Raw genomic sequence first — 27,987 nt, 5'->3', positions numbered from 1 at the left:
GAGCGGGAGGGTGCCACACTCTGAGAGGTCAGAGCATCATTGCTGGCCTCGGGGGACAGCCCAGATAGGGAGGAAGTGGCAGCCCTTCCCAGGCGCCCCTCAGAAGGCGCTCTGAGGACTCTGTCCTGAATCACTAATCCCAGAGGAGAGCAGATAACACCAAAGAGGGGTCTCCGTGGCAGGGTGGAAAGAGAGGCAGTGATGATGAGAAAAGAATGATGTAGAGCAAAAGCTGCTGGTGGAAGAGGGCTGGAGAAGGCAGGGGGGGCAGCGGAAGGGAGATAGGAATGACCGGGTTGAGTGGGGGGCAGGTAGAGAAGGGCCCAGGTGGTGGGAGGCTGTGCAGAAATGGTGGTCTCTGACCTTGAATGTGCCCACCCTCTGGCGCAGCCTTTGTACTTATGTCTGTGTGTCCTGGAGGAGCCTCCCTTGTGTGCAGAGGGGGCATAGCTGAGCTGTTGGTTACAACTTTGTCACGGAAAGAAATCAACCAAGAAAGCCTACTGATGTGGGAAGTAATTAAATGATTCTGAAGCATCCCTGCCCTGGAGGAGTCTGGAACAGACAAGGGCATCTGTGTCGAAAGCCATCAGGAAAGCTTAGGACAGAAGGCTGAGCGGGAAGAGCAAGTTGCAGGACTCCTTCAGGTCCCTCCTCAGATGTCGCCTTCCTGGACCACCCTGGGTACAGGGGACCCCCCCAGGCCCCCCATCACCCATCATCACTGACGCGCCACACCTGTGTATATCACAGATTCACTGTTAATCATCCTCCCGTTTGAATACAGGCCCATGAAGGCAGGAACGTGGGTCAGTCCTGTTCACCGCTGCGTTTGTTGGATGAAGAACGAATACGCACAGCGCGATGGGATTAATATAATTAGAGGCATAAAGCAATAGTGTAACACACGTAACAACACATCCGAAAAGATACTTCCCAGTGGGGGACAAAAGGGGACCCAGATTAGGAGTGAGGATGAGTCAAAGGAAATGGCTCTGTTTGTGGGGTTTTAATTTTCACAAGGAAAATGCAGACATACGATTCTTGAGGGGTAATGGCTGACACGCATTCAGAGGGCATCATGCTTCAGATACTGTTGGAATTGTTGTTACCTGAATTAACTCAACGTGTCTCTCACCAGAGCCTACAAAGTGTGTGCTGTTGCTACTCCCAGTCATCAGATCAGGAAACTGAGGCACAGAGAGGCCAAGGAAGCAGCCCACCCAGCTAGTAATGGATACGTTCAGGATTCATACCCAGGCCGTCTGGCTTCAAAATCCATTCTCTAAGCTACAGCCCATGAGTTAAGCCCAGCCTGCCAGCTGTTTTGCTGTAGCCCTTGAGCTGAGAATGGTTTTTACATCTCTGCCTAGCTGAAAAAAAGTCAGAAGAGCCATTTTCATGACACGTGAAAATGATATGAAATTCAAATTTTGGTGTGCACAGATAAAATTTTACCGCAGCCCAGACCTGCCCATTCATTTATGCAGTGGCTGCCCTTGAGCTGCAGTGGCAGTAATGAGTGATTGTCACTGAGGCTTCTGGCCCGCTAAGCCTCTCTTATTTATCATCCTGCCTTTTGCAGAAAAGGTTTCTTGATACCTGCTGTAAGCCACCAGCTAGTCCTCCCATTAATATTTTTCTCTGGGGGAAAAATATTTAAAATAAAAAAGATGGACCAGACAAAAAACACGAAGGCCTGAGCTCTAGCTCTGAGTGAACCGCCTGTCAGTTTTGCCACCTCGGTTTCCCCACCTGTAAAATGGGTGTAGTGTGCACTTCACGAAGTTGCCGTGAAGGTCGGTTGAGCACATGTCTGCTAACAGTACGAGCTGGTGTTCATTGTGGGTTCTCTCAGCACCAGGCTCCTTGCTGAAGACTTTGTTCACTTAGCAAGACCATGTCAAGTGCTCACGTCACCGTCTGAAGAAAGGACTGTTACTGGGCCCATTTTTTGAGGTATAAAAACTGCGGTGCGGAGAGGCAGTGGTTTGCCCACAGGTAGCAGGTGATAAAGCTGGAACTGGAACCCGGTGTTTCTGACACCAGAGCTCTCTGCCATCGTAAAACAGTTGCTTTTTAGGGGGTGTGACTCTCTTTTAAACCCAAACTGCTGCAGCGGCCCCCAAGGGAGAGGGTCAGCATCCAGACTGGGAATGAAAGTAAGACAGACCCGCTCCCAGGGAGCCAGCAGCTCAGGACGGGAGACCCTTTGTCACACCAGGCTGACTTGACAAGTTAAGGAAAATATCAAGAAGCAGGTCTGGGGGCTGCCCCCTGGGGCGGAGACGACCTCTGCTCCTTGCTCCTTCCCCACCCACCCTCCCGCCAGCTGTCAGGGAGCAAAGCCATGGGTTCCCTGGCAAAGCCTAAAAGCTGTTGGGTGATGCTCACGTCAGGCTTCCCAAGAAGAACATTTAGTCCAAGGCGCTAGGGGACTCTGATCTGGGCAGATGTCCTGTGACATCCAGAGGTGATCTGTCTTATCTCACCCAAGTTCAGCAAGAGGCAGAATGTCTGGCTTCCATGGGGCCACAGTGTGAGCAACTGCCAGCAGGCACCCGTGGAAGACACATTTCTCCCGGATCTGGAGAGGAGGAGGAGCTCCGTCTCAGCCACACCCCCTTTTGTCCTTGGCTGCTCAGCCTCTCACCTCCATCCCTCTCCAGTCCACCTGCTGCCTTCTCACCTGTCTGACGGGAAGGCTGTTCCACGCCCTGCACCGTGAGTGCTAAGGGGACAGGGACCCGCAGCCACATCCCCAGCCCCAGCAGGGAGCCCAGCACCCAGGGGACAGCGAGCTCAGAAGTAATCACTTCAGCAACAGAAACGGTGGCGAAGGCCAAGCCTGGGAACGAAGCAGGGAGACCCAGAAGCCCACGTGTCGCTGAGTCCCGGTCCCCAGGAGCAGCGCACACGCTCCCTCTCCTCCATCCCAAGAACTCCTACTGTTAAATGATCGCTCGAGGAAGACAACACTTTCACCCAGAGCCACAGGCTGGGAGTCTCCTCCGATGCACCGCAGTTCCTCTTGGCTAACCGGCCAGACTGTCAGTGGAGGTCAGGATGGAGAGGGAAGGTGGGGGACGTGCCTTCCTGGGTGTCCATCAGGGTGTCCTCGCCCCTGGCTGTCTTCCAGCTGTGACTGCTGAACTCTGGGCAGGAGCAAAATCCCCAGAACCCTGGCATCACCACGCCCCTGCACAGGTGTGGCCAGGAGCGCACCAGGGGGAGGTCAGGCTCCTGAATGCCCAGGTGCGCCCGCCTCACCTGGAAGCAGGGAGTGGGCCTGGCTCAGGGCCAGAGGGAGGCAGAGGGTGACTTCCTCGTGACCTGTGAGCCAATCTCCAGGTTCTAGAAAATTCACCTTTTGCCCTGAGTCATCCTCCCCCCTGCCTCCCCCTTCCTGTTAACAACTTCGAATCTCTAATGCCTTCCTCCTGGCTGACCCCAGGCACCGCAGACGGAACCTCTCAAGGACTGAACTCTGCATTTCTGCCCTTGCCCCGACATTCTCTTTCTCCTGGATCCCTGTCTCTGTCCCAACCCCTCCTTTTCACCCAAGAGAACTTTGCACCATTTTTAGATCCATGACTAGTTACGGACTATTTCTAACACTTTTAGAGCGTGTCCACAGCCATAGCAGCAGCTCTTTGATTTATGGAATGTGGAATCTCACGTTTATGTAATGGGTTCTACAGGGTCCCTTTACAAAAACTTTTCTTACTCCCCAAAGTTAATCATAAAATATATTCAAGGAAAAGTATGTAGGGTAGAAGGGACCTTCTCCCCTTTTCTCTTACTTGGTCCCCAGTTAGTCCTTTCATATCTTGTCCTTTTGGATCTTTCCTTGGTGCTCAGAAGCATATGAAGGTAGGGGTTTGGTTTCTCCTCTGCACCCTGCCCCCTACTCTCTCCCCACAAAAAAATAGAATCTTCTGGGGCTTGACTCTAAAGCTTGCTCCTTCCGTTAGCAGTGTTTCTGGGACAACTTTCCACCTCTGTAACTGTAGATCTACTGCCCTTTGAATGAACGCACACATGAAAGCAGTGCCAGTCCATTGGTCACCTTCCCACTGCAGGTCGCCGTGATGCAGTGACCATCCGTGTGCACGCAGGCACAGGGGACAAGTGTCCCCGGAGGCGTGTGTCTGTACGTGCACAGGTACACCTGGAGTGTGTGTGTATTTTGTGCAGCTCACTTCAGGGTAGAAGCAGTAGCCATTCACCTTTTCATTTTTTCTCTAAAATAATATCTCCTTTTGAAAGTGATAATTTTCGTCAGAGCTGCTGTCTAAGAAGCAGAGGGTAAAAGAACTCGTTACCTTCCAGAGAAATCAGCAGCTAAAGATGTACCAAGTTCAGGAAGAGTTGAGGCAAAGCCCAGCTTCTTAGCTGAGCTTTTAAAGCCCTCATTTCCTGTCCATCATTTTTTCCCCAACTCTTCTCTCCTCCTGGCCTGTGTCTGAGCAGATCTCACTTTTCTGGAGATGCTACTACGTGCCTGTGTTTGTGTTACTCCTTTGATTGTCCCTGCATTGTACCTGCTAACAGCTCAGTCTCTTTCTGTTCCTTGAATACATGGCAAGCTCATTCCTGTCTTTGTATTTTCTATTCCCTCTGCCTGGAACACTTCCTCTTGATCAGTGATTCTCAACCCTGGCTACACATTGGAATCCCCTGGGGAGCTTTTAAAATGTCCAGTGCCCAGCCTGAACTAGGAACCAGTTAAACCAGAATGTCTGGAAGTGGGCCCAGGCATCAGTAAAGCTCCCCCCAAGGATTCCAGCAGCAGCTGTGAGTAAGCTCCAGTGATGCGGACATCCCCATGCCCAGCTCCTTCTCATACTCGGGTCTCAGCTCAGATGGCACCTCCTCAGAGAGGCCCTCCCTGATTGCTGCGGCTAATATATTCCCCCCGCCCTAGCTCCCAGTTACTCTGTCTCACTTCCTCCTTCTGTCACACCTCATCGCTATCTTGGGTCTTTGTTCAGATGTGTATCTGTTCCTGCCTCCAGCTCAGACCCTCCGGGAAGGCAGGGATGTATCCACCCTGCACAGTGGAATCCCTGGAGCCTTGAAAAGACCTGAGGCTTAGAGACAAAGCTCAGGAGGCCGGGCTGCAACATTTATCAGCTGGGTGACACTGGGTAATTCACTTAACTTCTCTGGGCCTTCATTTCCTGTTCCAGATGACAGGGATTACCTGCTCTCTGCGGTTATGTGAGAATTAACACCATAAGGACTCAATAATGTTAGCCGGTCCTTTTTAATAACTGTCATGGATGAGTGACAAATTGCAGTTCTCCTCTGGTCCCTCCAACCCCTTCAATGCCTTTTTTCTCCATTGTGGGTGACGTCCTGTGACATTCCCCGTGTTTTACTTGCTTAGTTATTGCCTGTCTGTACCTGGACCTTCGGCGCCACATGGGCAGGGATTGTCTTGGTCGCTGCTGTGTCCCCGACACCCGGCTCCTCACGCCTTCTCCTGTCTCTCCCCACCCCCAGGACTACCTGACAGACCTGATCACCAACGACAGCGTGAGCTTCTTCCGCACGTCCAAGAAGATGTACCCGCACAGGCCCGTCCTCATGGTCATCAGCCACGCAGCCCCCCACGGCCCCGAGGACTCGGCCCCCCAGTACTCACGCCTCTTCCCCAACGCGTCCCAGCACATGTAAGCTTCCGGCAGCACGAAGGCGGGAGGGGCAGGTTCGGTCACAGTGATAACAGTGACAGAGGCAGGGCTGCACCTTCTCTCGGGTCCTCCCACTTCAAGAACCCAGGGACAGACAGCTGATCTGTGGGGAAACCGGGACACAAATCCAGTAATAACAGCCCAGAGCAGGTGGCAAGAGTTTTTAACTTGGGACCCACATCCTCCCACTAAGAGGTCTGTGGCTAGAAGTGCACTTCAGTGTAAGTTTCCTTTGCAGTCCTATGTATTTTATTTGATGCATTTTAAAACATTCTTTTGAAAAGGGGCCCCTAGTTGCATCAGATCGCTAATATACCCACTGCCTTATTAAGCTGTTGAGTCCATGGCGGGCTCTGTGCTAAGCCTTTTGCAGCACCGCGTGTCCCTGAATATTCCCGGTGACCCTTGATGTATTAGTTATCTGTTGCCACGTAACAGGTTACCCTGAAATCGAGCCACTTTAAACACCGACACGTATTATCTGACAGTGTCTGTGAGTCAGAAACCTGGGAGCAGCCTGTCTGGAAGGTTCTATCTAGCTCAGGGCCTCCCCAGGGTGTCATCGAGGTGTCAGCTGGGGCTGCAGCCACATGGCTGCCCTTGACCAGCAGGTCTCTCCTAGGGTTGATGAGCATCCCCACAGCCTAGTAGCTGGCTTCCTCCAGAGCAAAAGATCCGAGGGAGAGGGAGGGGGAGTCGGGGGCAGGGCGAGATGGAAGTCTCGGTCTTACAGCCTGATCTCAAAGTGATGCGCCGTCTTTGACTGCCATGCTGTATGGGTCGCATGGGCCAGGGCTCCTGCAGTGTGGGAGGGGGTTACACAAGTGTGTGACTGCCAGGAAATGGGATCTGTTGAGAACTCTCTTGGAGCACACTTGATCCCCCATTTTACAGATGAGAATGCTGAGGCACAGAAAGAGGAGGTAACTTCCCTTAGGCCACCCAGCTGGCAAATGGCAGAGCTCAGATTCAAATCCGACCCCCGTTCCCACCTCCCATCTCTCTGCCCACCCCTCCGGTCCTCCTCCTCCCTTCAGCTGGCTAGTAAATCTTTCTGGAAAGTTCTGGTTTTCTCTGCCTCAGACCACCTCCTGCTGAGCCATGGTACTCAGCAGCCCTTGCTGTGACATTGGAGCGACAAGGACAGGGCAATTTGGAGTCTGCCTGAATATTCCGGGTGTTTAATTTTCATTACAGTCAGAATGCGTTGCCCTCCTCACCCCTCTGGCTGTGATTACTTTCTGACAGCGCCCAAAACGGCTCAGAGAGGATAAGGCATCGTGTTAACCTTCTGATCCCCTGGTCTTTGGAGGGGAGGAGGGTTAGACAGAAAATGATACACCCCGGTCTCCTCCTGTCTGAGATGCCGGCCTCCCCCACCCCGCCCACAGCTCACCTTGGCCGGCATGGAGGCACGGCCAACTCAGTCCCACCCGAGGGAGGAGCCATGCGGTGGGGTGAAGTATGCTTTGCTTCTGCAGCTTCTCCAGAAGAGGGGCTAGCACGCCCCCTCCCCACCGCAGCCTCGGAGTTTCGTGATGAGATTGTTTGACGTCGCCTGCTCATTTATTTTCTCTTTGAAATGAAAATTACAGAAATTGAACATGAGCCACGCCTGCTATGTTCACCCAGAGCACCCCCTCCTTGCCTTATTAGGGGTGTGTTTGGAAAGCTCTCTTATCTCTGGGGTGTAATCATTTCCAAAATAAAACCAAAAAACCAGAAAGTTCTGCAGCTGGGATGTTTAATTATGACAGTCAAGGGGGCTGAGAAGGGGACAGCCTTCAGGTCGGAGTTCCAGATCTTTCTACTGGGAGGCTCCTGTCAGAGATTCTCACCCCGTCAAGCCTTGGGCCATGTTCTTGGGCTGAGTCTTGTGGGTTCTAACAAATGCTGCTTGAAGATGTGGACCCACTCCACATGCACATGCCCAGGGCACCAGCCACCCTCCCCAGCTCTGTACACACACAAAGATACAAACGGATACACACACACAGACACAAATACAGATAGATACACAGATACACAGATACAGATGCAAACACACAAAGATACAGATACATGCAGACACAAACACATACACACACATACAAATGCAAATACACAAAGAGATACACACAGATATACACACACATACACAAATGCACACAGATACACAGGACACACAGATACAGACACACACACGAACACAAATAAATACACAGCTATCACACATATAGACACACAAAAATACACAAATGCACCTACAGACATATATACAAGCACATACACATACACAAAGATAAGATACATACACCCAGATACAGACAGACACACAAATACACACAGATACAAAGATACACACAGACACATACACACAAACACACAGACACACAGGTACGCAACACGTACACACGGAGACATACACGGACCCACAGACATACACAGAGAGGCGTGCGCACAGACACACAGACACACATCCGCAACCCCCGGAGCTTCCTTGGAAGTGTGGCATCTGACTGTGTTCTCGGCCTCTCCTTTCGTCCCCCGTGGGAGCCAGGCCCCGGGCTCACGTCCTTGGGGTGGGGGTGGGGTGGGGGGTTCCTGCCTCGTGGCAAAGTCACCCTCCCACGCCCCCAGCCCCAGCGGAAGAGAGGGGGTGTGATCCTTCAGGCCCCTGGGGAACAATCAGACATTCCTCGGATTCTTGAGGAGGTGAGGGTTTCAACTCTTTGTTTAGCAGGCAGCTGGGTTCCTGTGAAAACGTGACACCTTGGGGGCCCAGGGGGAGGAGGGGACCCTGGCCTCAAGCAGGCATAGAGCCAGCCAGCCTGGGCTCCAGGCGGGACCCCAGACTCCACAGCCTCCCAGCTCCAGAAGCCGTCTCCAGAGAAAGGGCTTCAGAAATCAGACTTGGCAAACGCACCCCTCCCTGTTCTCCAGGGCAGACACCAGCCCGGTAGAATCTAATAGATTCAGGGACGATTGCTCAAAATTGCATCCTGAATCCGGGCTCCTTGGGCCACGGGAACCACGTTCCAAGCTGCCAAACAGCCGTGAGGGCATCTCTTTGTGCAGCGCCGCCCCGCCCAGTGGGGGAGGCGGCGAGGGGAGGTGAGCTTGTTCCTGGGGGTGTTCTGCACACGGTCAGGCCCTGCGCCGGCCCCTGGCAGCCAGGAGCGTTTCTTGTAATCAAAGGAGGCCGTGGGCCTGGTTGGATTTAGCGGCAGGAGATCAGCCAGAAACTCAAAGCAAAGTCCAGAAGGAATCTTGTGACTCACCCCCACTCGGCACAGACACGGTCTCCGTGACTGTCAGGCCGCCACAGTGTGCTTCCTTCTGCCCCAGGAGCCTTCTGATGTTGGGGGGCTGAGGTCCTGCTGTGGCAGGCGAGATGGAGGGGAGTTTGGGGTGCTCTTTGACAGGCCCGCTCTCCTCTCCTGCAAGCCCCACAGCGTTTGCCCCCTTAATAGCCATCTTGAAAAGCTTTTTGTCTTCAAGCCCTGGAAACCCAACCTTTATTTACAGCTTTGCCTGGGGACAGGGGTAAGCTCTGAGGGGAAGCCAGCTCCCAGGCCCAGTGTGACGGGTGCCCCTGCTTTGTGGGGTTTTATAACACATGCGCCCTGGCCACCCCGACCCTCTCCTGGAGCTCAGGTCCCAGCTTTGCCTTTAGCACGGTCGTCCCCTCACTGTGCCTCCATGTCCCCACTTCTCACACAAAGAGAATAAAAGCAGCGCCAGCTCCCGGGACTATTACGTGTATTAAATGATGATGGGGCAAACCCAAGTGTGCCCAGCGCACGGCGCATGCTCAGTAGGGGTCCAGGGTTATCGTGTTCATTTATCTTTGTCATCACACTGGACCGTGCAGCAAAAGTCATGGGAGTCCAGCGGCTCCACTGTCCACTCTGTGACACCATGGGCAGGTCCTCGAACTCCTCTGACCCTCTGTTTCCTCTTTTGTACATGGGAGTAAACCACACAGGAAGAATAATTGTGACAACTAAGTCATAGACTGTGGCATGTCCCAAAGGTACACATCCAGGCACCGTCCTCACAGGTTTGGCCGTACGTGCCTGTATGAACCTAAGTTTTAAACTAATTTTCCTTTTTTTTTAAACCTAAAATTTATTGCAAAAGGAAATGCTGTAGTCACACCTTACTTAACTGCAATAACTGTCACTTACCATCTACCCAAGGTAAGTGAAAAAATAAATGCAGTGCTAGTAAATTAGAATTGGAGGCTGTGCCTGTGGGGGGCTCTGAACATGATCCTCCCTCCTTCTTTATAAGGGGGATGAGCAGATCCCAGACGGGTGTTGAAAAGAGCCCGGCACAGGCCGAGACCTTGGCCTTGATGTGATGGGTGGGCCGGGAGGACGTTCTCGCTTTGGGGTTCCAGGTCTTCCTGTGTGCACACCCCACACGGAGAGACGCTGACCTGGTGTGCAACAGGGCCCCAACACACCAGCCTCCTGACAGCGGGAGCTGCACCCTGGGCTGTGGCGCCCGACCCCGCCGAGGGTGGGGGATCTGGAGGGCTGGGCCCCAACACCCCCGCCCCCGCCTGACTGCTGTGTGCCTGCCCGCCAGCACGCCGAGCTACAACTATGCGCCCAACCCCGACAAGCACTGGATCATGCGCTACACGGGGCCCATGAAGCCCATCCACATGGAGTTCACCAACATACTGCAGCGGAAGCGCCTGCAGACCCTCATGTCCGTGGACGACTCCATGGAGACGGTAGGCCACCCTCCTCCTGGGCGTCTCCCGAGCCCCATGGCCGCGCCAGGCCGGCCACCTCCCTGCCCTCCTTCCCCCCCACCCCCACCCCTCAGCATTGCCAGCTGGCGAGGAATGGAAACAGAGGCAGAATGAGAAGGCCCCACCTGAGGCCGGGGATACAACTTTGAGCAATGCGGACGAACCCCCACGCCCCACAACCTGCATTCCAGCTCCGTGCTGTTCAATACCGTAGCCGCAGGTGGCCAGGGACATATTTTAGCAGCTGTATGGAGGTATAATTCACATACCACACGGCTCACCCAATTCACGGGTACGTTTCAGTGGTTTTAATGTATCCACGGGGTTGCGTGGTCATCACCGCAGTCGATCTTGGAAGAGTTCCGTTACCCCAAAAGGAGACCCCGCAGCCCTTGGCCATCAGCCCGGCTCCCCTCCCCCACACTCATCACCCTCGTGTCTCTGGATTTGCCTCTTCTGGATATTTCATATAAAAGGAATCCTACGCCATGTGGGTGTTTGCTTCTGGCTCCTTTCACCGCTTGTGATATTGTCAAGGTTCATCCAGGTTGGGAGCACGTGTCAGTGCTTCCTTCCTTTTTTTTTTTTTTAATTGCTGAATTACAGAGTGGGCCGGGCACACGCTGCTCAGCGCCCCTCCCCGCACCCTCACCGCCTCGCCTGCCTTTCAGATTTACAACATGCTGGTGGAGACGGGCGAGCTAGACAACACATACATCGTGTATACCGCCGACCACGGCTACCACATCGGCCAGTTCGGCCTGGTGAAAGGGAAGTCCATGCCGTACGAGTTCGACATCAGGGTCCCGTTCTACGTGAGAGGCCCCAACGTGGAGGCCGGCTCGCTGTAAGTGCACACCCCCAACCCCAGGCGCCCCAAAGTCCCAGGGAGGCCTCGGGGCTCCGCTGGCTCCCAGATGGGCAAGAAGCAGACAGTCAGCCAGCAGCCCCCAGCCGCTGCCCCGGGCGGCACACGATTTGGGCAGGTGATCCTCGGTGCCACACGGAACGGTAGTGATGTCACCCAGGTGGGTGCTGATGTGACGTCCACCCCTCTGGCGGGAGAGGAGAGGCCAGGAGCTGTTAGCACCTGTGCAGGTTGGTTGTGGTGGGCACTGTGTCAGGGAATCAGGGGGCTGGACTCTGTGTGTGTCACCACCAGGGCATAGGGAGGCCACCTCGATTTCTGTCTAGCCTAAGCAGTCCTCAGACTGGGGTTGTCAGGGAGGAACCTGCCACCTGGACCCAGGCAGCATTATCCGCTGAGATCAGCTGAGCCTCTGAGGGAAACAGCCTCCCCCATCCTTCCTTGAGGGCCGCGTGGCCCCTCCGCCAGCATTCCCCTGGGGTGAGGCTTTGAGATGCCACATTCTGGCAACAAAAATGCCATGTCTGGGGCAGGGAGAGGCAGAAAGGCTGGTGATCACAGTGGCAGCTTCCTCCAGTCAGCAGGGATGTGATGGAGACCAACACGCACGGTGTTTTGAAATGCAGACAAATCGCCGTTCAGGTGCTGGTTTGGCCCCGCTTTCATCCGAGCCCAGAGCCCGGATGGTGTCAGGAGCGCACGCAGGCGCACACGGTTCCTGCTCCTCCTGGAAGGGCGTCGGCATTGGCATCTTGGAACCAAGGTGTCCCCACCGCCTGGGACGCTGGGGTGGAAATTCCAGGAGGCAGGCCGAGTGAGCTGCAGCCCGGGCTCATCACTTCCTCTGCCGACCTCCCTGCCTGTCTGGATTTCAGGGTCCCCACCTATGATAAGGGCTGTAATATCATAGCTGTGCTTATACGGTGCCTACTCGTCAGGCTTTGGTCTAAGCACTTGACATCCAGGTGAGCGTCACAACAACCCTGTAAGGTAGGTGCTGTTGTTTAAGCCCAAGGAGACGGAGGCACAGGTTAAGTTGCCTGAGGTTACAGAGCGCTAAGGACAGATCCGAATTTGAAGGCAGGTAGTCGCTGCTCCTGTCTGCCTGCCACCCCTCACTGCCTCTCAGAAACCTTGAACAGCTCTGTAAATAGAATTTGACCCACTGAGGGCTCTACAAGCACTGAGATTGTGGGTCTGGTCAGCCTCAGTCTGTGATCTGGTTCTTAGGACCCAAAACCACAGTGAAAGAGAGTGCTAATGTGTGACTTGGAGCTGTCATCCAGGACTCTGTTGGTTGTAAGCAGAAATGACTCTCAAAATGAATACGGCAAATAAAATAAGACTTAAGGACTTCAGTTATTTTGGTAACTGGAAAATCCAAGGTTAGCTCTGGCTTCAGGTACAGCTGGATCCAGCAGCCATGCAGTGCCAACAGCAAGCTCTCATTTTCTATCTCTCAGCCCTGCTTCCTCTGAATTGGCTTCATTCTCAGGCCGGCTTTTCTCTCATGGTGGCAGGGTCACCATAGCCCCAGACTTGTAGCTGTCCAGTTTGGGAAACCAGTGGTTTGAACAGAAGCTCTCAGGCTGACTCTCACTGGCCTAACTTGGGTCATATGTCCATCCCTGAACCAATCACTGTAGCCAGGGCAGTGGACAACCTTGAGGGACCAGGCCAAGGACATCACATAGTGGAATCTGAATTGGGGTGGGGGGTGAGGGTAGGTAGTTCCTCCAGAATTGGATGCCTTTCCCACCAAGCAAGGCATGGGTGCTGGGTGGGAAAAGCAATTCTGTCCAATTCACCCAGACTGGGGGGAGCAGGACCCCCGAATGACCTTCAGCCAAGCCAGCTGCTGGCTTCCAACATCCACTCCCCCACCCTGCAGTCTTCTCCAGCTCCCTCCTCTTACCAGGTTGTCCTCAGACCTCTCGCTAGCCTTCAAGCCCCTCCACCACGCAGCTTCACCCACCTTCCTGGCCTTACCCCCGTAACCCCCCGGCACCCCTGGCTACTTGTCATAAGGCGCTGGGCTAGGGAGAGGGAAGAGGTGAAGGACATCGGAAACCCTAGGGCCCAGGCCCTGCCCCTCAGGGCGGGGGCGGCTAACAAGACAGTCATAGCCGCAGACTCACGTCCCCTCACCTGTGCCGTTTTCTGTCGGTCTGGCCCCCTCAGCGGGAGGGATCACATGAGGGTGTGAACACCAGGGCACGGGGATCAGTTAGTGTGTCAGGGGCCTCCTTGGTCCTCGTTGAGCAAAGAACTAAAGGTGGTAAGTGCGAGTGCTGGCTGGGGTCTGGAGGAAGAACATTCCAGGCAGAGGGGACAAGGGCAGGACTGAGGCCAGGGTGCTTGGCCTGTCTAGGAACAGCAAGGGGGCGAGGGTTTGCCTCAGAGGTTCAGAGAAGGGTCGGGGGCAGGTCCAGGGCTTGGGTGGCTCTTAAAAGAGGGTGTCCTTTGTCCTTTGTTCAGGTAGTGGGGGCAGGGAGGGCATTTCTGGCAGAAGAATCAGCCAAGTAGAGAAGCCAGGTGGGGCCTGTGGCTCCCAGCCCCTGAGGTGGTGTGGAGGATGCAGAAGGTAAGGGGTGGGGTTCAGCTGAATTGGGGACACAGAGGGGAGCACTGAGGGCCGAGGTCAGGAGAGTGATGCCCACCTTCAGGGCGTCAGCCCCTGGCGACCTCCATCCCTCCAGCCGCCCCTCTCCCAAGGGAGCCTGGGTCGCCTGCCTGGTGGCTGAGTCCTGGTCTCTCTGCCTCCCTCAGGAATCCCCACATCGTCCTCAACATCGACCTGGCCCCCACCATCCTGGACATCGCAGGGCTGGACATCCCTTCGGATATGGACGGGAAATCCATCCTCAAGCTGCTGGACACGGACCGGCCAGCCAATCGGTGAGGAGGGGCCAGACGTCCTGAACTGCATAAACTCAGGCCGAGCCATGTGGGTGTGAGGTGGGGTGTCTCCAAGGTTCTTGGACCCCATCCTGACCATTTACCTGCCGTGGGAGAGAAGGGAGCCTCCTCTCTAAGACTGCACCTTCCCAGGTGGAATATAGCCACGGAGACCAGTTAAGGACCCTCTCAGAGCTAAAATTGTGTAACACTTGAAAAAATAACAACACAGTAGGAGTTAAGACTAATTCAGCACATCCCGTAAGCCAGGCCTTATTCTGTGTGCTTTGCAGAGGATTTTATCATTTTGACCTTCACAATAACCCAGTGAGATAGAGTACAATGATTCCATTTTACCAGTTTGGAAATTGATCCCAGAGAAGTCAAGTGACTTGTCAGGGGTCTCTTGGGGGGTCTGGATCCAACCCTGGCCATTGAGACTCTAGGCAAGATATTACACTCTTAATTGCTGCACTCTGTGGCTCTCATGCTGGACGGTGTGGTGGGAGCATGTTCCTAGGTGTCCTGGAGACACAAAAAAAACTGGTGGTGAGCAAAAAACTGGTGGGAAGGTGAGCCCAGCCTGGTGGGGACGGGAAAGGGGAAGGACACAGTCACTGGTGCTGCAGCAGCGACATCTGGTGGCCAGCAGTGTAACTGCCAACCAAGTTCACGGCCCCAAGGTTGCAACCTCTGGCTTGTAACTCCTTGCAGCTCAGGTCTGTCCCTGATGGGCACTGTCTGTCCACGTCTGACTGTCCTGTAGGGGGGACCACCTCTGTCGAGCCTCCTCCCTCTGACTAGGAGGTTTATGAGCTGTAAGGGTACAAAATGGGCATGTTTTAGGGGACGGGAGCGCTGAGATGGGAGCCAGAACACCTGGGAGTCAGATGCAGGATGGAAGCTTCTTCCCTCAGCCCGAGTCCCCATCTGGGAAATGGAAATGATAGAGTTAAACTATTTGAAATGCACATTTAAATTACACAAATCCAACTATAAAGGATCAAAGGGGAAAAAATCCACCCGAAACACAGTGTAATTAACCCAAAGTCAGGACAGCCATTTCATCTGGGGCTGAACAGAAGAGGAATGGGCGTCTCCCAGCACTGGGGACACTGCTGGACTTCCTGGGACGACTGTGTGTGACTCAGAGCAGCTTTGACTTGGGTCGTTCCTGCCCCATGCACCTTCAGACCCGAGTCTCTGGGAAAATGCAGCTCTGCTCTGGGGAGTGTGCACACCCCCCACTCTCCCCGACTATCCCTGGGGTTGGTGCTGGCCCCGCGTACCATCCCTACTTCTGGGAGGGTGGGGCGACGTGTGAGCCCCCCCACATTGATGAGAAGATGGAAGTGTGCTTTTTTCCCCAGGTTTCACTTGAAAAAGAAGATGAGGGTCTGGCGGGACTCCTTCCTGGTGGAGAGAGGGTGAGTGCCGGGGGCTGGAGGAGCCGCCATGGGACATTTGGGCCAAGCCACACCCAGACAACCCCCGTCTGCCCCGTCCCTGCCAGGAAGCTCCTGGCAGCCCCACCTGCACCCGTGGCATTAAAGATCTCACCGTCCCGGGCAAGACAGAGAATGTTACTGTTCCTATGCCTCCTACCAGTGGCTGGGAATTTATGCCCACAGTCCCTGATACACAGGGAAGCCTGTTCTCTGCTCACGTGGTTGATACAGAATTTGCGTCTGGAGACCACGTGGACCCTTCAGACGTGTTCTGTCTTGCCTCTACAGTGACTTACATGTTCTTTAATTTATTGCCAACTCATGCAACTTGGGAGGATTCTTATAAAATTCTCATTTCTTAAGTCTCTTGACAATCAGAAGATGTGGTGACATGACGCCAGGGCTGAGCGGGGCCACGTGCTCCTCCAGGGCCAGCCCCGTGTCCATTCTTGCCCACAGCAAACTGCTCCACAAGAGGGACAGTGACAAGGTGGATGCTCAGGAGGAGAACTTCCTGCCCAAGTACCAGCGTGTGAAAGACCTGTGTCAGCGCGCCGAGTACCAGACTGCGTGTGAGCAGCTGGGGCAGGTAAGGACGCTCGGCCGGTGCCCTGGAGACGGGGGACAGTGCCCCTCCCGTGCTCCTTCCCTGCCAGCAGTCGCCCCTCCAAACCTCGGCCCCTGGGCCAGCGGAGCCAGCGAGGCCCGTGACACCCAGGGCGATGCCAGTGGTACAGGCGACACTCAGAAAGCCCTTTCGACCCTGCTCGTGCCAGAGGAAAAGTCCCCTGTGGGTGCACGTGTGTCTCGCTGCTCTGTGCCTCTTGCCCAGCTGCTCTGTGACAAAGACACAGCTGGCCTCTGCGCGGCCTTTATAAAGTTAGGTAACTTTCCGCTAGACTCACTCTCCCTGATCCTTTGCGGCTGGTTTTCCACTTACAGGAGTAGAAGGAAATTGCCTTTTTAAATAAGCAAATTTAAGTTTTAAAAAAGTGAATTGATTTCAAGAGAAAGGTTAAGGAAATTATAATCTGAGTAGGATTTAGAGGAAGCAGGAACTGTGACTGATGTTTGGGGAACAGGCTTTTTCTGAGGCCTAGAAAGGCAAGGCAGGCTCTGGAGAGGAGAGTGGAGGGGGCAGGGCCTTGTAAAGAGGGACCCGGGCAGGAGGCAAGATTCAAAGGGAGGGGGAGGGGACAGGCAGGGGGGTGGCCTGGTCTGGCCCCAGGGGAACAGGAAGTGCATCCCTGCCTCAGTCTGTGAGCTGGGGCTTTGAGCTCGTCCACGGTGGCTCAGGCTCACGCCCGTTTCACCAGTAAGAATGAGGGAAACTGGAGCCTCCGTACCCACTTCTCATCCCCGCCCTCCCCTCACAGACTGGGGGTCAGGCAGCCCCGGGGCTGAGGAAGGGCAGGTGTCAGCATCTTCAAAACAGATTATCCGGATGCACCATTTAGCCCAAAGGAAATAAGCACTGGGGGTGGGGTTCGGGGCCTAGACCAGCTGGGGAGGCATCGATCCATGGCCCCTGGACTTCCTGCTCTCGGGCCTCCAGGACCCCAGTCCCAGACGTCCACTCGCCTGGAGATGCCGTCCTGGCCCGGCTGACGGAGTCTCCTCCCGGTGCTGCTGCCCCAGCTTCGCTCATGCTGTGCCTTCTGGGCATGCCCTTCCATGCACATGAGCCATTCCCTCCACCTGGTGCTTCTCTTAGAGGGGCTCCCCGCAACAGCTCACGCTCAGCCATAGCGCATCACCCTGGGTACCATTTCTGTGCTCCTCCCACGGCGGACATCCCTCCATCTTGGATGGTCCCAGGCACAGAGCATGGGGAGCCAGGAGAGGAAAGTCTCTGGGGTGGATGGGGAAGGGCGGGGAAGGTGGCCGGTTTGGGGAAGGGGCCCAGCAGCCCAGGCCCGGGAGTCTGAGGGCCTGGCATATCTTGCAGAAGTGGCAGTGCGTGGAGGACGCCACAGGGAAGCTGAAGCTGCACAAATGCAAGGGGCCCGCGCGGCCCGGGGGCAGGGCCCTCTCCAACCTGGTGCCCAAGTACTACGCACCCGGCAACGAGGCCTGCGTCTGCGACGGTGGGAACGACCCGCTCGGCCTGGCCGGACGCCGCAAGAAGTTCTTCAAAAAGAGTAAGCATGGTGGGACAGGAGGGGAGGGACTGCACCCGGGAACCCTGTTCAAATTCAGACACTTAGCACAGGCCAGGTCTCGTTCCAGGAGCTGGGGACGCAGTGAAACCCCTCACCATCCACCCATCCTCCAAGGGGCAGAGAGTAATAAAGAAGGAAGACCACCAGATAGTGTGTCCTTGGGGCCAAGAAGAGCAGGAGCGTAAAGAGAAAGAGGGAGAGAGGGACCACCGGGGCCCAGGGCGCAGGGTCTCAGAGCGCAGTGGGGGCCTCCCTGAGACTAGCAGCCCCTGGGAGGTTTTGAGCAGAGGAGCCGGGGTCAGATAGTGTTTTCAGAGGATCCCTCCAGCTGCATTTCAGGCCCTGGATGGGGGCACTTGCAAGGCAGCAAAAAATTTCAAGTCCCCAACCTGCAGGTTCCCAGCGGAGGTCCGGCAAGGCATGGCTCTGCCTCCTCCTTTCAGCCCTTACGTCTGTTTAGCATCACGTTTGCAACATTTTGTACCTCTGTGTGGTGATTTCTCTGTGTAAGACAGCTCCCAAGGTGGTGCTGACATCCTGTGTAGTGTCCCCAAGCCCAGGACGGCCGTGATGTGTCCCACAGAGGGGACACGTGGCTAAGCTTCCTTCAGTGATGCAGCTGCCGCCCTGAGTTCAATGCTAGTGAATCAACATAGGCATCAAATCAGGCGTCTTTAGACAGAAGTAATGGAACACACTTAAAATGAGATGTTGTACTGACGGGTCAGTGCGGGACCCGAGGCCCGCGGGGACCTGACCCGTGTTTCCTCCAGGAGCACTGGTTCTGTATTCGCTCACTCGGCATGCGCAATGACTTTATAGAACAGCCACCTCGAGTGACAGGCATGGGCTGTTCAACTGACCCTTGAACAACATGGGTTTGAACTGTGGGGGTCCACTTATATGCGAATACTTTTCCATTAAATACAACAGTGCTACGCAGTCTGTGTTTAGTTGAATCCACGGACGCAGAGAAACCACGGCTACCAGGGGCCAGTTGTAAGTTACACACATGTACCTCCGCGTCATTCAAGGGTCAGCAATACTTTGGAGGGAGGAAGAGCTCCCTGCACCATCCCAGTGATGCCTTAGCCTCACCCCTCCCCCTAGCAGGGGCTGAAGGAGGACAGAAGGTTAGAAGGCCAGCAAGCAGGGGCTGGGGGGTTAGGGGAGCCCTCAAGACCTGGCTGCAAGACTCAGCTGTCACACTGAGGCGATCGCAGCCCCGTCCTAAGGGCCAGCTCTCCTGGGCTGAACGCTCCCCGCCGAACATTCACACGAGGATGCACCTGGGCTTTGAAAACACTCGGGCCGGCTGCTGAGTGCTGGGACTCGGTCTCAGCGAGACCTGGTCATCGGGCTAGAATGTTCCCCCCAGAGCTGGGCAATTGTCCGGGTCACTCTAGCTCCCAATCCAACAACAGCTAAAGCCTAAGGAGACATTTTTGTTCTGTTCTTTTAAATTGTGGTACAATATGCATTATGTAACATTTAGCATCTTAACCATTTCGACTGTAGAGTTCAGTGGCTTTAAGTGCATTGACACTGCTGTGCAACCATCACCACCACCCGTCTCCAGAGCTCTCTTCATCTGGCCGCCCTGAAACTCTGGACCCATTAAACAACCGCCCTTCATCCCGCCCCCGGCAGCCAGCCTTCCACGTTCTATGAACTTGACTGCTCTAGATACTTCCTATAAGCAGAGTAGTGCAGTATTTCTCCTCTCATATCTGGCTTATTTCTTGCATCTGGCCTTGGCTTAGTGTCCTCACAAGTCATCCATGTTGGAGCCTGTGTCAGAATTCCGTCCTTTTTAAGGTTGAATGAGATTCCCTTGTAGCCTAACTAGAGATTATGTGTCCAGCGGCAGGCTCAGCGGCCTCCTGGGCTCCTCTGGTCCCTCCAGCCTTGGCAGAGGGCGCCTTCGGTACAGAGCAGGTGCAGCGTCTCTGCCAAGACCCGGCTCCTGCCTGCAGCGGCCCTTCCCAGTGGTCGTTCCCCTGTTACTGTTCCTCACAAGCTGATTAGTAACTACTCAGCTAATCTGTTTTTAGCCGAATAAAATGATTGGTTTCCATGCTGAATTACACAGCTAACATCTTGCTTCAGCACATGGCACAGTGGAGAATCTTTAAATAATAAGAGAACTTGAGACTCAGTTAAGCTTTCTTTTTTTTTTTTTCTTCCTATTAATGTTCAGAGGAAAGAAAAATGCACCAAAATAGCTGAGATTCAGCTCAACCCATGCCCTCCTGAGGCCCCCCTCTCTCCTGGGAGTGTGGCGAGGGGGGCTCCTTCTGGCAGGAGAGGCTGGTCCACACAGCAGCCTGGGAGACTCGGGCCCCATCACCTGGCCCTGCGTTCTTCCTCCTGCAAGTGCCTTTTCTTCTTTTTCTCCTCCTCCTTGTCGGTTTACAATGTTGTGTTAGTTTCTGGTGTACAGCACAGTGATTCAGTTATACATATATACACACATTTTTTTCCATCATAGGCTATTACAAGGTATTGAACATAGTTCCCTGTGCTGTACTGTAGGACCGTGTTGTTTAGCTCTTTTATATTAGTAGTATGTATCTACTAATCCCAAACTCCTAATTTATGTCCCTCCTTTCTGAGCAAGCAGCCTAGAGCAGGGGTTCTCTACTGGGGGTGATTTTGCCCCCCAGGGACGCTCGGCCGTGTGAAGACGTTGCCGGCTGTCGTAACTGTGTGTGATGGGTGGCGGGAGGATGCTGCCGGCATCCAGTAGGTGGAAGTGATGGATGCTGCTAAACATCCTGCGATGTTCAGGTCAGTCTCCCACGGCCAAGGTTTATCTGGCCCCAGAGTGTCACCAGTTTTGAGGTTGAGACGTTGTGGCCTCCAGTAGCTCAGACCCTGGCTCGCCTGGGTCCACTGGGATGCCGGCTGTGGGGTGAGGAAGCAGGGCAGAGTGGCCAACCCAGAGCAGAGGAGAGACCAGGACCTGGTGGAGGAGATGAGGACTGGGGAGGGCGGGCAGAGGCCGGTCCAGGTGGCTAATGTTTACTCAGTCTCCCAGCAAATCTGCAAGCCTGCCACATGTCAGCTGCCGAGGTTACACTTGAACTCGAGAGACCTCGTCGCCAGTCAGACCTCACTGGAGAGACTGGGTGTCAGCAAGTTAACAAGGTGGGAAGATGACTTCTCCTGACGGAAAATGCTTGGAGGAACCGAAACAGTGGCATGACCAGGTGGAGAGGGGCGGAGCTCTGGAATTTTTGGCCGGTTGACATTTAAATGAACGCCGAGCATGGAGAAGGAACAGGCCTTGTGACTGGCCGGAGAGGAAGTGCTCTAAGTCAGGGAAGAGGAAGCAGGAGTTCCAGTGGGTCCCAGCCCCAGAAAGCACAAGGATGTCACAGTTGCCAAGTCCCTAACCCCAGAGCAGCAGCTGGATGCCGGCTTCCAGGTGCTGAGGTATTTACCAGGTCTGTTTCATACCATCCTCCAGAGAGCCCTGGAATGCACGTACCGTTATGAGAACACTGCTGTTCAGAAATTAAGTACATTTCCTGGGCATTTGCCCAGGGTTTGCATCCGAGCGATCTAATTCCAGAGCCTCAGTTCTTGGTTGCTGGGCTCTGGCGTCCCCCCCTTCCCAGTACTTGGAGTAGAGAGGACGCCTCCGGAACCCTGGAAACACAGACAACTAGGGTGACAAGGAGAGTGAGTGGTGTGACTGCAGTCCAGGAAAAGCTGTACATGGGGGGCTGGTAGGCTTGTTCTGTCAAGAGCCAGGGAGTAAATATTTGAGGCTTTGCGGGCTCAACGGTGTTTCAAATGCTCAGTTCCATCACTGTGGCCAGAAAACGGCCGTGGGCCCTGCAGGTGGAGAGCAGCTTAGTTACAAAATCAGGCCGAGGCCTGGATTTGGCTCTTGTTTGGGAACCCCTGGGTGTATGGCTGGGGGATGGAGGACAGAGGGACAGAAATACCCCGGTGGGGCTACTCCAGAGCCCTCCTGGGAAGCCGACCTGCTCCCACAGGGAGATCAGCTCAGTGCCGTGTGCTTCAAGCCTGCCGTGGCTTCACGGCAACTCAACTCAGAGAGGAAAAAGCCAAGAAAGCTTTCCAGGGCCAGGAAAGACCCAAGGCTTGGTCAGAGATGCCGCTCCTGGACCTGGATCCTGTGGCCCGTGTGACTCTCATACAAGGAGTGAGAACAGAAAGATACAAGCATCTGCCCCAAGAGTCGGGGCAACAGGACTGGATCCTGGAGCTCTGGGCCACGTGGGAGGGGGAATCCTTTCCTCCCTTCCTGCCCGCACCCCTCTCTGCTCTACATCCACCCTTCCAGCTGGTCCTTGTCTCTTGGTTGCCACCTGGTGGTCATCCAGAGCCCAGCAGAATCCTGCACCCTGACTGGCTCCAGACCCTGCTCCTAAACCGATGTTTAGGGCCGTGAGGTTACAGCCTCTGGGTCAGACCTAAGACAGAAAGGAGTGTGGGGACCATGCCCAAGTGGAGGACACACCGCCCCATCTAAAGTGGCAGCATATCAGCTTCTACCCCACCGACCACGCTGCCTGTGGACCCAGGACCTGCTGTCTTCTCTTCACAAGCTGGAGCTCTGTGCTCCCACGTGACCACCCACCCACCCCCTACTTTTCTGAAATATTAGCAACTTGATGAAATTTTTCTTTTAACATATAGAAGATATAAGAAATCTGGGCTCTGACTTTAGCCTGTGCTGGGGAGGGGGAACCTCCACCCCCACCCCTCTTACGTTTTGGGCTGATCGAATAATTAAATCGACACAAGATAGATTAACAAGAGGGCAGAAAATCTGTATGCACAGAGGGTGTCTAGAGCAGGTTAATTTGGGGACCCTGAAGTGAACCAAGCAGGCTGTTTCTGTATCATTTTCAGACAAAGCAGCAAGTATTTGTGAAGATTTAACAAAGGGGCTGGGGCTTGGGGTGGCAGACTAATGGAGGAGTACCAGAGCTAATTTCCACAGCTTTCTTAGCCTGAGTCCCGACTCTGGTAAAAAGGGTGCTTTCTCTCCTCCTGGGATGGGGAGGATGCCTTCACATGGGAGATGTATTTCCTGCTTTCAAGGGGAAAGAGGAGAGTCAGAGTGTTTTGTATCGTTTATTTCCCACTGGCTGTTTCTCACATAACTTCAGTTCAAAACAATCAGTATGCCGCTGTGGCACGTGGGGGCGCCTGCTCTGAGCCCCAGCACCTGTGTGCCCTCAGTTGTCAGTAGGCGACTTAGAGCTTAGAAGCAGCACGTCTCAGCCTCGGTTCACCGCCTGCCCCGAGGGGAGCACGCAGCTCACTGCTGGGGAAACAGATTCGGAGGTGGTAAGTGAGCTCCCTCCCTGGTTTATCCACAAGAATGTGCACCCGGCTTTTTTTTTCCCCCCAGTTCAAATCAACGGGGGTGGGGGTGATAGGGGTTTTGTGTGTTTTTTATTGGGGATATAGTTAACATTTAACACTATTAGTTTCAGGTGTACAACAGTGATTTGGGTATATATATTGCAAAATGATCACTACCTAAGTCGACTTAAAATAGTTACAAAAACTTTTCCTGGTGATAAGAACTTTTTTAAAATATATTTTTATTGAAGTATGGTCAGTTTACAATGTTGTGTCAATATCTGGTTATAGAGCACAATGCTTCAGTCATACATGAACATACGTATATTCGTTTTCATATTTTTTCATCGTTAAGTTACTACAAGATACTGAATATCGTTCCCTGTGCTGTACTGTATAAACTCGTTTATCTGATTTTGAGAGAATCCTCCTGCATTTCGAAGTGAGAGGCACTCTGCCAGAGCTCAGTAGGTGTTCTGTGCGCTTCAGTGAGTTTGTAGATGCAATTCTTGGTGTATTTGTGGGAGAGGGCGAGCTGTGAGTCTCTACTCTGCCATCTTGGCTCAATCCTCTTTGATAAGAACTTTTTAGAATCTACTCTCTCAGCAACTTTTTTTAACTGTATAGGTGATTCACAATGTTGTGTTAGTTTCTGGTGTACAACATAGTGACTCACTTATACATAAATATATATTCTTTTTCATACTCTTTCATTATAGGTTATTACAAGATACTGAATGTAGTTCCCTGTGCTGTACAGTAGGACCTTGTTTCTCTCCTGTGTACAGTAGTATGTATCTGCTAATCCCAAACTCCTAATTTACCCCTCCCCCTTCCCCTCTGGTAACATTGTTCTCTATGTTTCAGCAACTTTCAAATACACTATACAGTATTACTAACTATAGTCACCATGCTGTATGTTATATCCCCATTAATGACTTATTTTATAACTGGAAGTTTGTACCTTTTGACCCCCCCCACCCTTACCCCAACCCCACGCCTCTGGCAACCACCAATCTGTTCTCTGTATTCAGGTTAGTTTGTTTTAGCTTCCACATGTGAGATTGTATGGCATTTGTCTCTGACTTACTTCCCTGAGCATAATGCCCTCAAAGTTTACCCCTGTTGATGGAAATAGCAAGGTTTCCTTGTTTTATGGCTGAATAATATTGCATTTTGTATATATGTATCTCTTCATGCCACATCTTTATCCATTCATCTATCAATCAATGGACACTTAGGCTGGCCGTTTCCTTATCTGGGCTTTTGTAAATAGTGCTGCAACGAACATAGGGGTGTAGACATCTCTTTGAGTTAGTGTTCTAGTTTTAATTTTTTAAGGAACCTCTATAGTGGCTGAACCAGTTTATAGTCCCACCAACAGTGCACAAGTGTACCCTTTTCTCCACATCCTCACCAAAACTGGCTTGTTCTTGGTTTTTTTTTTTTTTTGATAATAGCCATTCTAGCACGTGGGAGGTGGTATCTCATGGTGGTTTTGATTTGCATTTCCCTGAAGATTAGTGATGGGGAGCATCTTTTTATGTACCTGTTGGCCACCTGTATGTCTTTTTTGGAAAAATTGTCTATGCAGATCCTCTGCCCATTTTTTAATCAGTTGTTGGGTCTTTTTTGCTGTTGAGTTATATGAGTCTCTATCAAATAGTTTTTATCATAAATGGATGCTGAATTTTGTCAAATTCTTTTTCTGAGTTTATTGAGATAAAACATTAAGGATAAAAATCTTGATTATTTTCCTTAAGTGATTTGTAAACGATGAACCATCCTTGCATCCCTGGAATTAATCCTAATTGATCATGGTGTATGATCCTTTTTTTAATGTACTTTTGAATTCAGTTTGCTAATATTTTGCTGAGGATTTTTGTATCTGTGTTCAAAGATACTGGCCTATAATTTTCTTTTCATGTGGCAACCTTGTCTAGTTTTGTTATCAGAGCAATGCTGACTGCATAAAGTAAGTCTGGAAGTGTTCCCTCATCTATTTTGGGGGAGGAGTTTGAGAAGGACTGGTATTCTTTGAATGTGGCTGAATTCAGCAGTGAAACCATCAGATCTTAGACTTGTTGATGGGTTGGAAGATTTCTAATAACTGATTCTTTTCCTTTTATTATTGAGGTGAAGTTCACATAACATAAAACTTAACATTTTTACAATTTCTTAAGTATACAATTCAGAAGTATTTAATAATTCACAACTATCTAGTTCTAAAACATTGTCCTCACCCCAAAGTAAACCCCTTTTCCCCTCTCCATCCCACGGCAGCCACTAGATTGCTATCTGTCCCTACGTCTGTACCTGTTCTGGGCATCAGACAGATAGAATCAGTTTGTGACTTCTGCATCCGGCTCCTTCACACAGCAGAATGTTTTTGACACTTGCCTGCATGGTAGCAGCCGCACTGCTTCATTGCTGGATGTTCAAATACTCCATCGTGGGGATGTCCCACTGTTTGGCTATCCATGCAGAGCTCTTTCGTGAGACTCCCTCCAGCCAATTCCTTCTGAGCTCTAGGACTTGTTTCCCCAGTTGAATCACCATGAGGTCCTTCCCTCTGAGGTCCAGGCTTCATGAGCTACCCACCCAGGACCGAGGCAGCACCAGGCCCCTCCCTGGGGAGCACAGCCTGGTCTGGATGAAGAGTCCGCTGCCTGGGGAGTCTGGCCGGCCCACCCAGCCTAGCTGTTCCTCTCATGCCCAGAGTACAAGGCCAGCTATGCCCGGAATCGCTCCATCCGCTCGGTGGCCATCGAGGGACACCACATTAGCCTGGACGACACATCCCAGCCCCGCAACCTCACCAAGCGGCACTGGCCAGGGGCCCCTGAGGACCAGGACGACAAGGATGGCGGAGACTTCAGTGGCACTGGAGGCCTCCCGGACTACTCAGCCCCCAACCCCATTAAAGTCACACATCGGTGAGAGTCCAGGCAGGAGTTGGGGGGGTGGGTCACAGAGGCAGACTGGGCTCCCCCACCTCTCCCAAGGGCCACACGTGATCCTGTCTCTCGAGCAGGTGCTACATCCTGGAGAATGACACGGTCCAGTGCGACCTGGACCTGTACAAGTCCCTGCAGGCCTGGAAGGACCACAAGCTGCACATCGACCACGAGGTGACAGGAGGCTGGGTTTCTCACCACGGCGAGCTTGGCAGGACCACCAGCCACAGCAGGAGGGCCGTGAGCCCGGCCCAGGGGAGGGAGGCCACACAGAATCCTCCCCCAGGGCCAGCAGTGTCGGTCCAGGACTCGGACAGACAGCTCCTTCAGCAGGGAGGACAGCGTAGCCACACTGTGCACCTTTCTGAGTTACAAGATGCTCACCCCACACTCAGTCCTTCCAGTAAGCCCCCCGGGGGGGGGGATCTTTAAGGTCTCAGGCAGGACAAGAGATGACCTGTTGTCCCTTCCCTGGAGCAGGTGGAACCAAAGACCACCCCGCCCCAGACACGGGAAGTGACCTGGGGCCCCACCAGGCAATCCCTTCTCACTCTTCTGCCCCCTCCCTCAGATCGAGACCCTGCAGAACAAAATTAAGAACCTGAGGGAAGTCCGAGGCCACCTGAAGAAAAAGCGGCCAGAAGAATGTGACTGTCACAAAATCAGGTGAGGAGGTAGCAGAAGGCCCTGTGTGTGCAGGACCACTCCTGGGGACACAGCATCCTCTCTGTGACTCCTTTCATTATTTTTATATCCTTGTCCCCTCACTTAGAGTAAAAAAAAAAAAAATCAGTAATGATGCACATGCCCATCGTCAGCCCCTGGGCACATCTCACGGCCCCTCACGTAGCCAGCCGGATGCGCAGATTCACGCACGGATGATGGGGGCAGACTGTTGATCTGCGGAGCTGGTTCCCAGGAGAGGAAAGTGCCTTCTCCAACTGCCCTCCTGGGAACAGCCCGTGTGGCCCCGGCCCACGTTACCACCTCAGGGACCCCTGCCAAAGGTCGGAACTCGCAAGCCGCACTGTCCCATCAGACTCCTGTGACCATGGGCCCTGGCTGTATCTGTGCTGCCCAGTATGGCAGCCACCAAGCACTTGAAATGCAGCCAACGTAACTGAGGAACTGAATTAGTTGAAATTTTCGGGAATCGTGCCCCCGGGGCTGGCCTAACCAAGTGCAGTGTGGCGGGTGTCTGGAAGCAGCCTCCCTGGAGATGCCGGGGCTGAAGCCACGTGGAGCCAGGCCCAGCCTCCGGGCTCTGCTCACTTGTATCTACCCCAACCTTCTACATCTGGCCAAGGCCTGAGCCAGGGGTTCCCAGCTCACACTTGCGGGAAGGAGCCAGGCTGGCTGGGGGCTGCTGCCCTGGGGATAGCACCTCCCAGCATTGCCCCAGAAGGAGAAAACGGGTCCCAGGGAATGCAGTGTGCACACCCACCCCCCGGCTCTGCCCTGTCTGAAGCCTGGGCTGGGGTCTGTTGCAGTTACCACGCCCCGCACAAAGGCCGCCTCAAGCACAAAGGCTCCAGCCTGCATCCTTTCAGGTAAGGGCAGCGACACAGAGGCCCCTCGTGAGGAGGCGGCCCTTGCTCAAGCTAGAACAAGAGAAAGGAAGTCCTAGACTTTCCCTGGGAGTCACAGTGCTCCCTGCAGAGGCCCAGATAAGCACTGAGCCGGTCTCCAGGCACCTCCCTGTGGCCAAAGGGGGTTACTGCAACCCCAGGCTGGACTGGACACAGGCGTGAGCAGGAGTCCAAGCCACCCCGTAATACTATCCACTCCTGCACTGCCTTCCCTTTGAGGCCCCCCCAGGGCCATTTCCATGGCTCTCTGGGCAGGGCGGGGGTCCAGGG

The 27,987-nt window shown here is 53.6% G+C and overlaps 1 protein-coding gene across 5 annotated transcripts in view; it reads left to right on the top strand.

The window, feature by feature from the left end:
* The window catches only part of SULF2 (sulfatase 2), a 109,685-nt gene that overhangs the window by 77,080 nt on the left and 4,618 nt on the right, over window positions 1-27,987 (top strand). For 4 of the 5 annotated variants that reach the window (XM_032461324.1, XM_032461326.1, XM_032461322.1 and 1 more), the window contains exons 5-15: window positions 5,509-5,678; window positions 10,275-10,425; window positions 11,118-11,293; window positions 14,084-14,212; window positions 15,583-15,639; window positions 16,120-16,249; window positions 17,609-17,801; window positions 25,891-26,107; window positions 26,206-26,302; window positions 26,700-26,794; window positions 27,619-27,678. In XM_032461324.1, coding sequence (XP_032317215.1) covers window positions 5,509-5,678; window positions 10,275-10,425; window positions 11,118-11,293; window positions 14,084-14,212; window positions 15,583-15,639; window positions 16,120-16,249; window positions 17,609-17,801; window positions 25,891-26,107; window positions 26,206-26,302; window positions 26,700-26,794; window positions 27,619-27,678 — 1,475 coding nt within the window. The remainder of the gene's footprint in view (window positions 1-5,508; window positions 5,679-10,274; window positions 10,426-11,117; window positions 11,294-14,083; window positions 14,213-15,582; window positions 15,640-16,119; window positions 16,250-17,608; window positions 17,802-25,890; window positions 26,108-26,205; window positions 26,303-26,699; window positions 26,795-27,618; window positions 27,679-27,987) is intronic. The other variant, XM_032461327.1, reaches the window with a different exon arrangement.

Source organism: Camelus ferus, chromosome 19 (genome assembly GCF_009834535.1).
Source record: "Camelus ferus isolate YT-003-E chromosome 19, BCGSAC_Cfer_1.0, whole genome shotgun sequence".
Taxonomy (NCBI): Eukaryota; Metazoa; Chordata; class Mammalia; order Artiodactyla; family Camelidae; genus Camelus; species Camelus ferus.
This window is presented reverse-complemented; position numbering and strand designations above follow the sequence as displayed.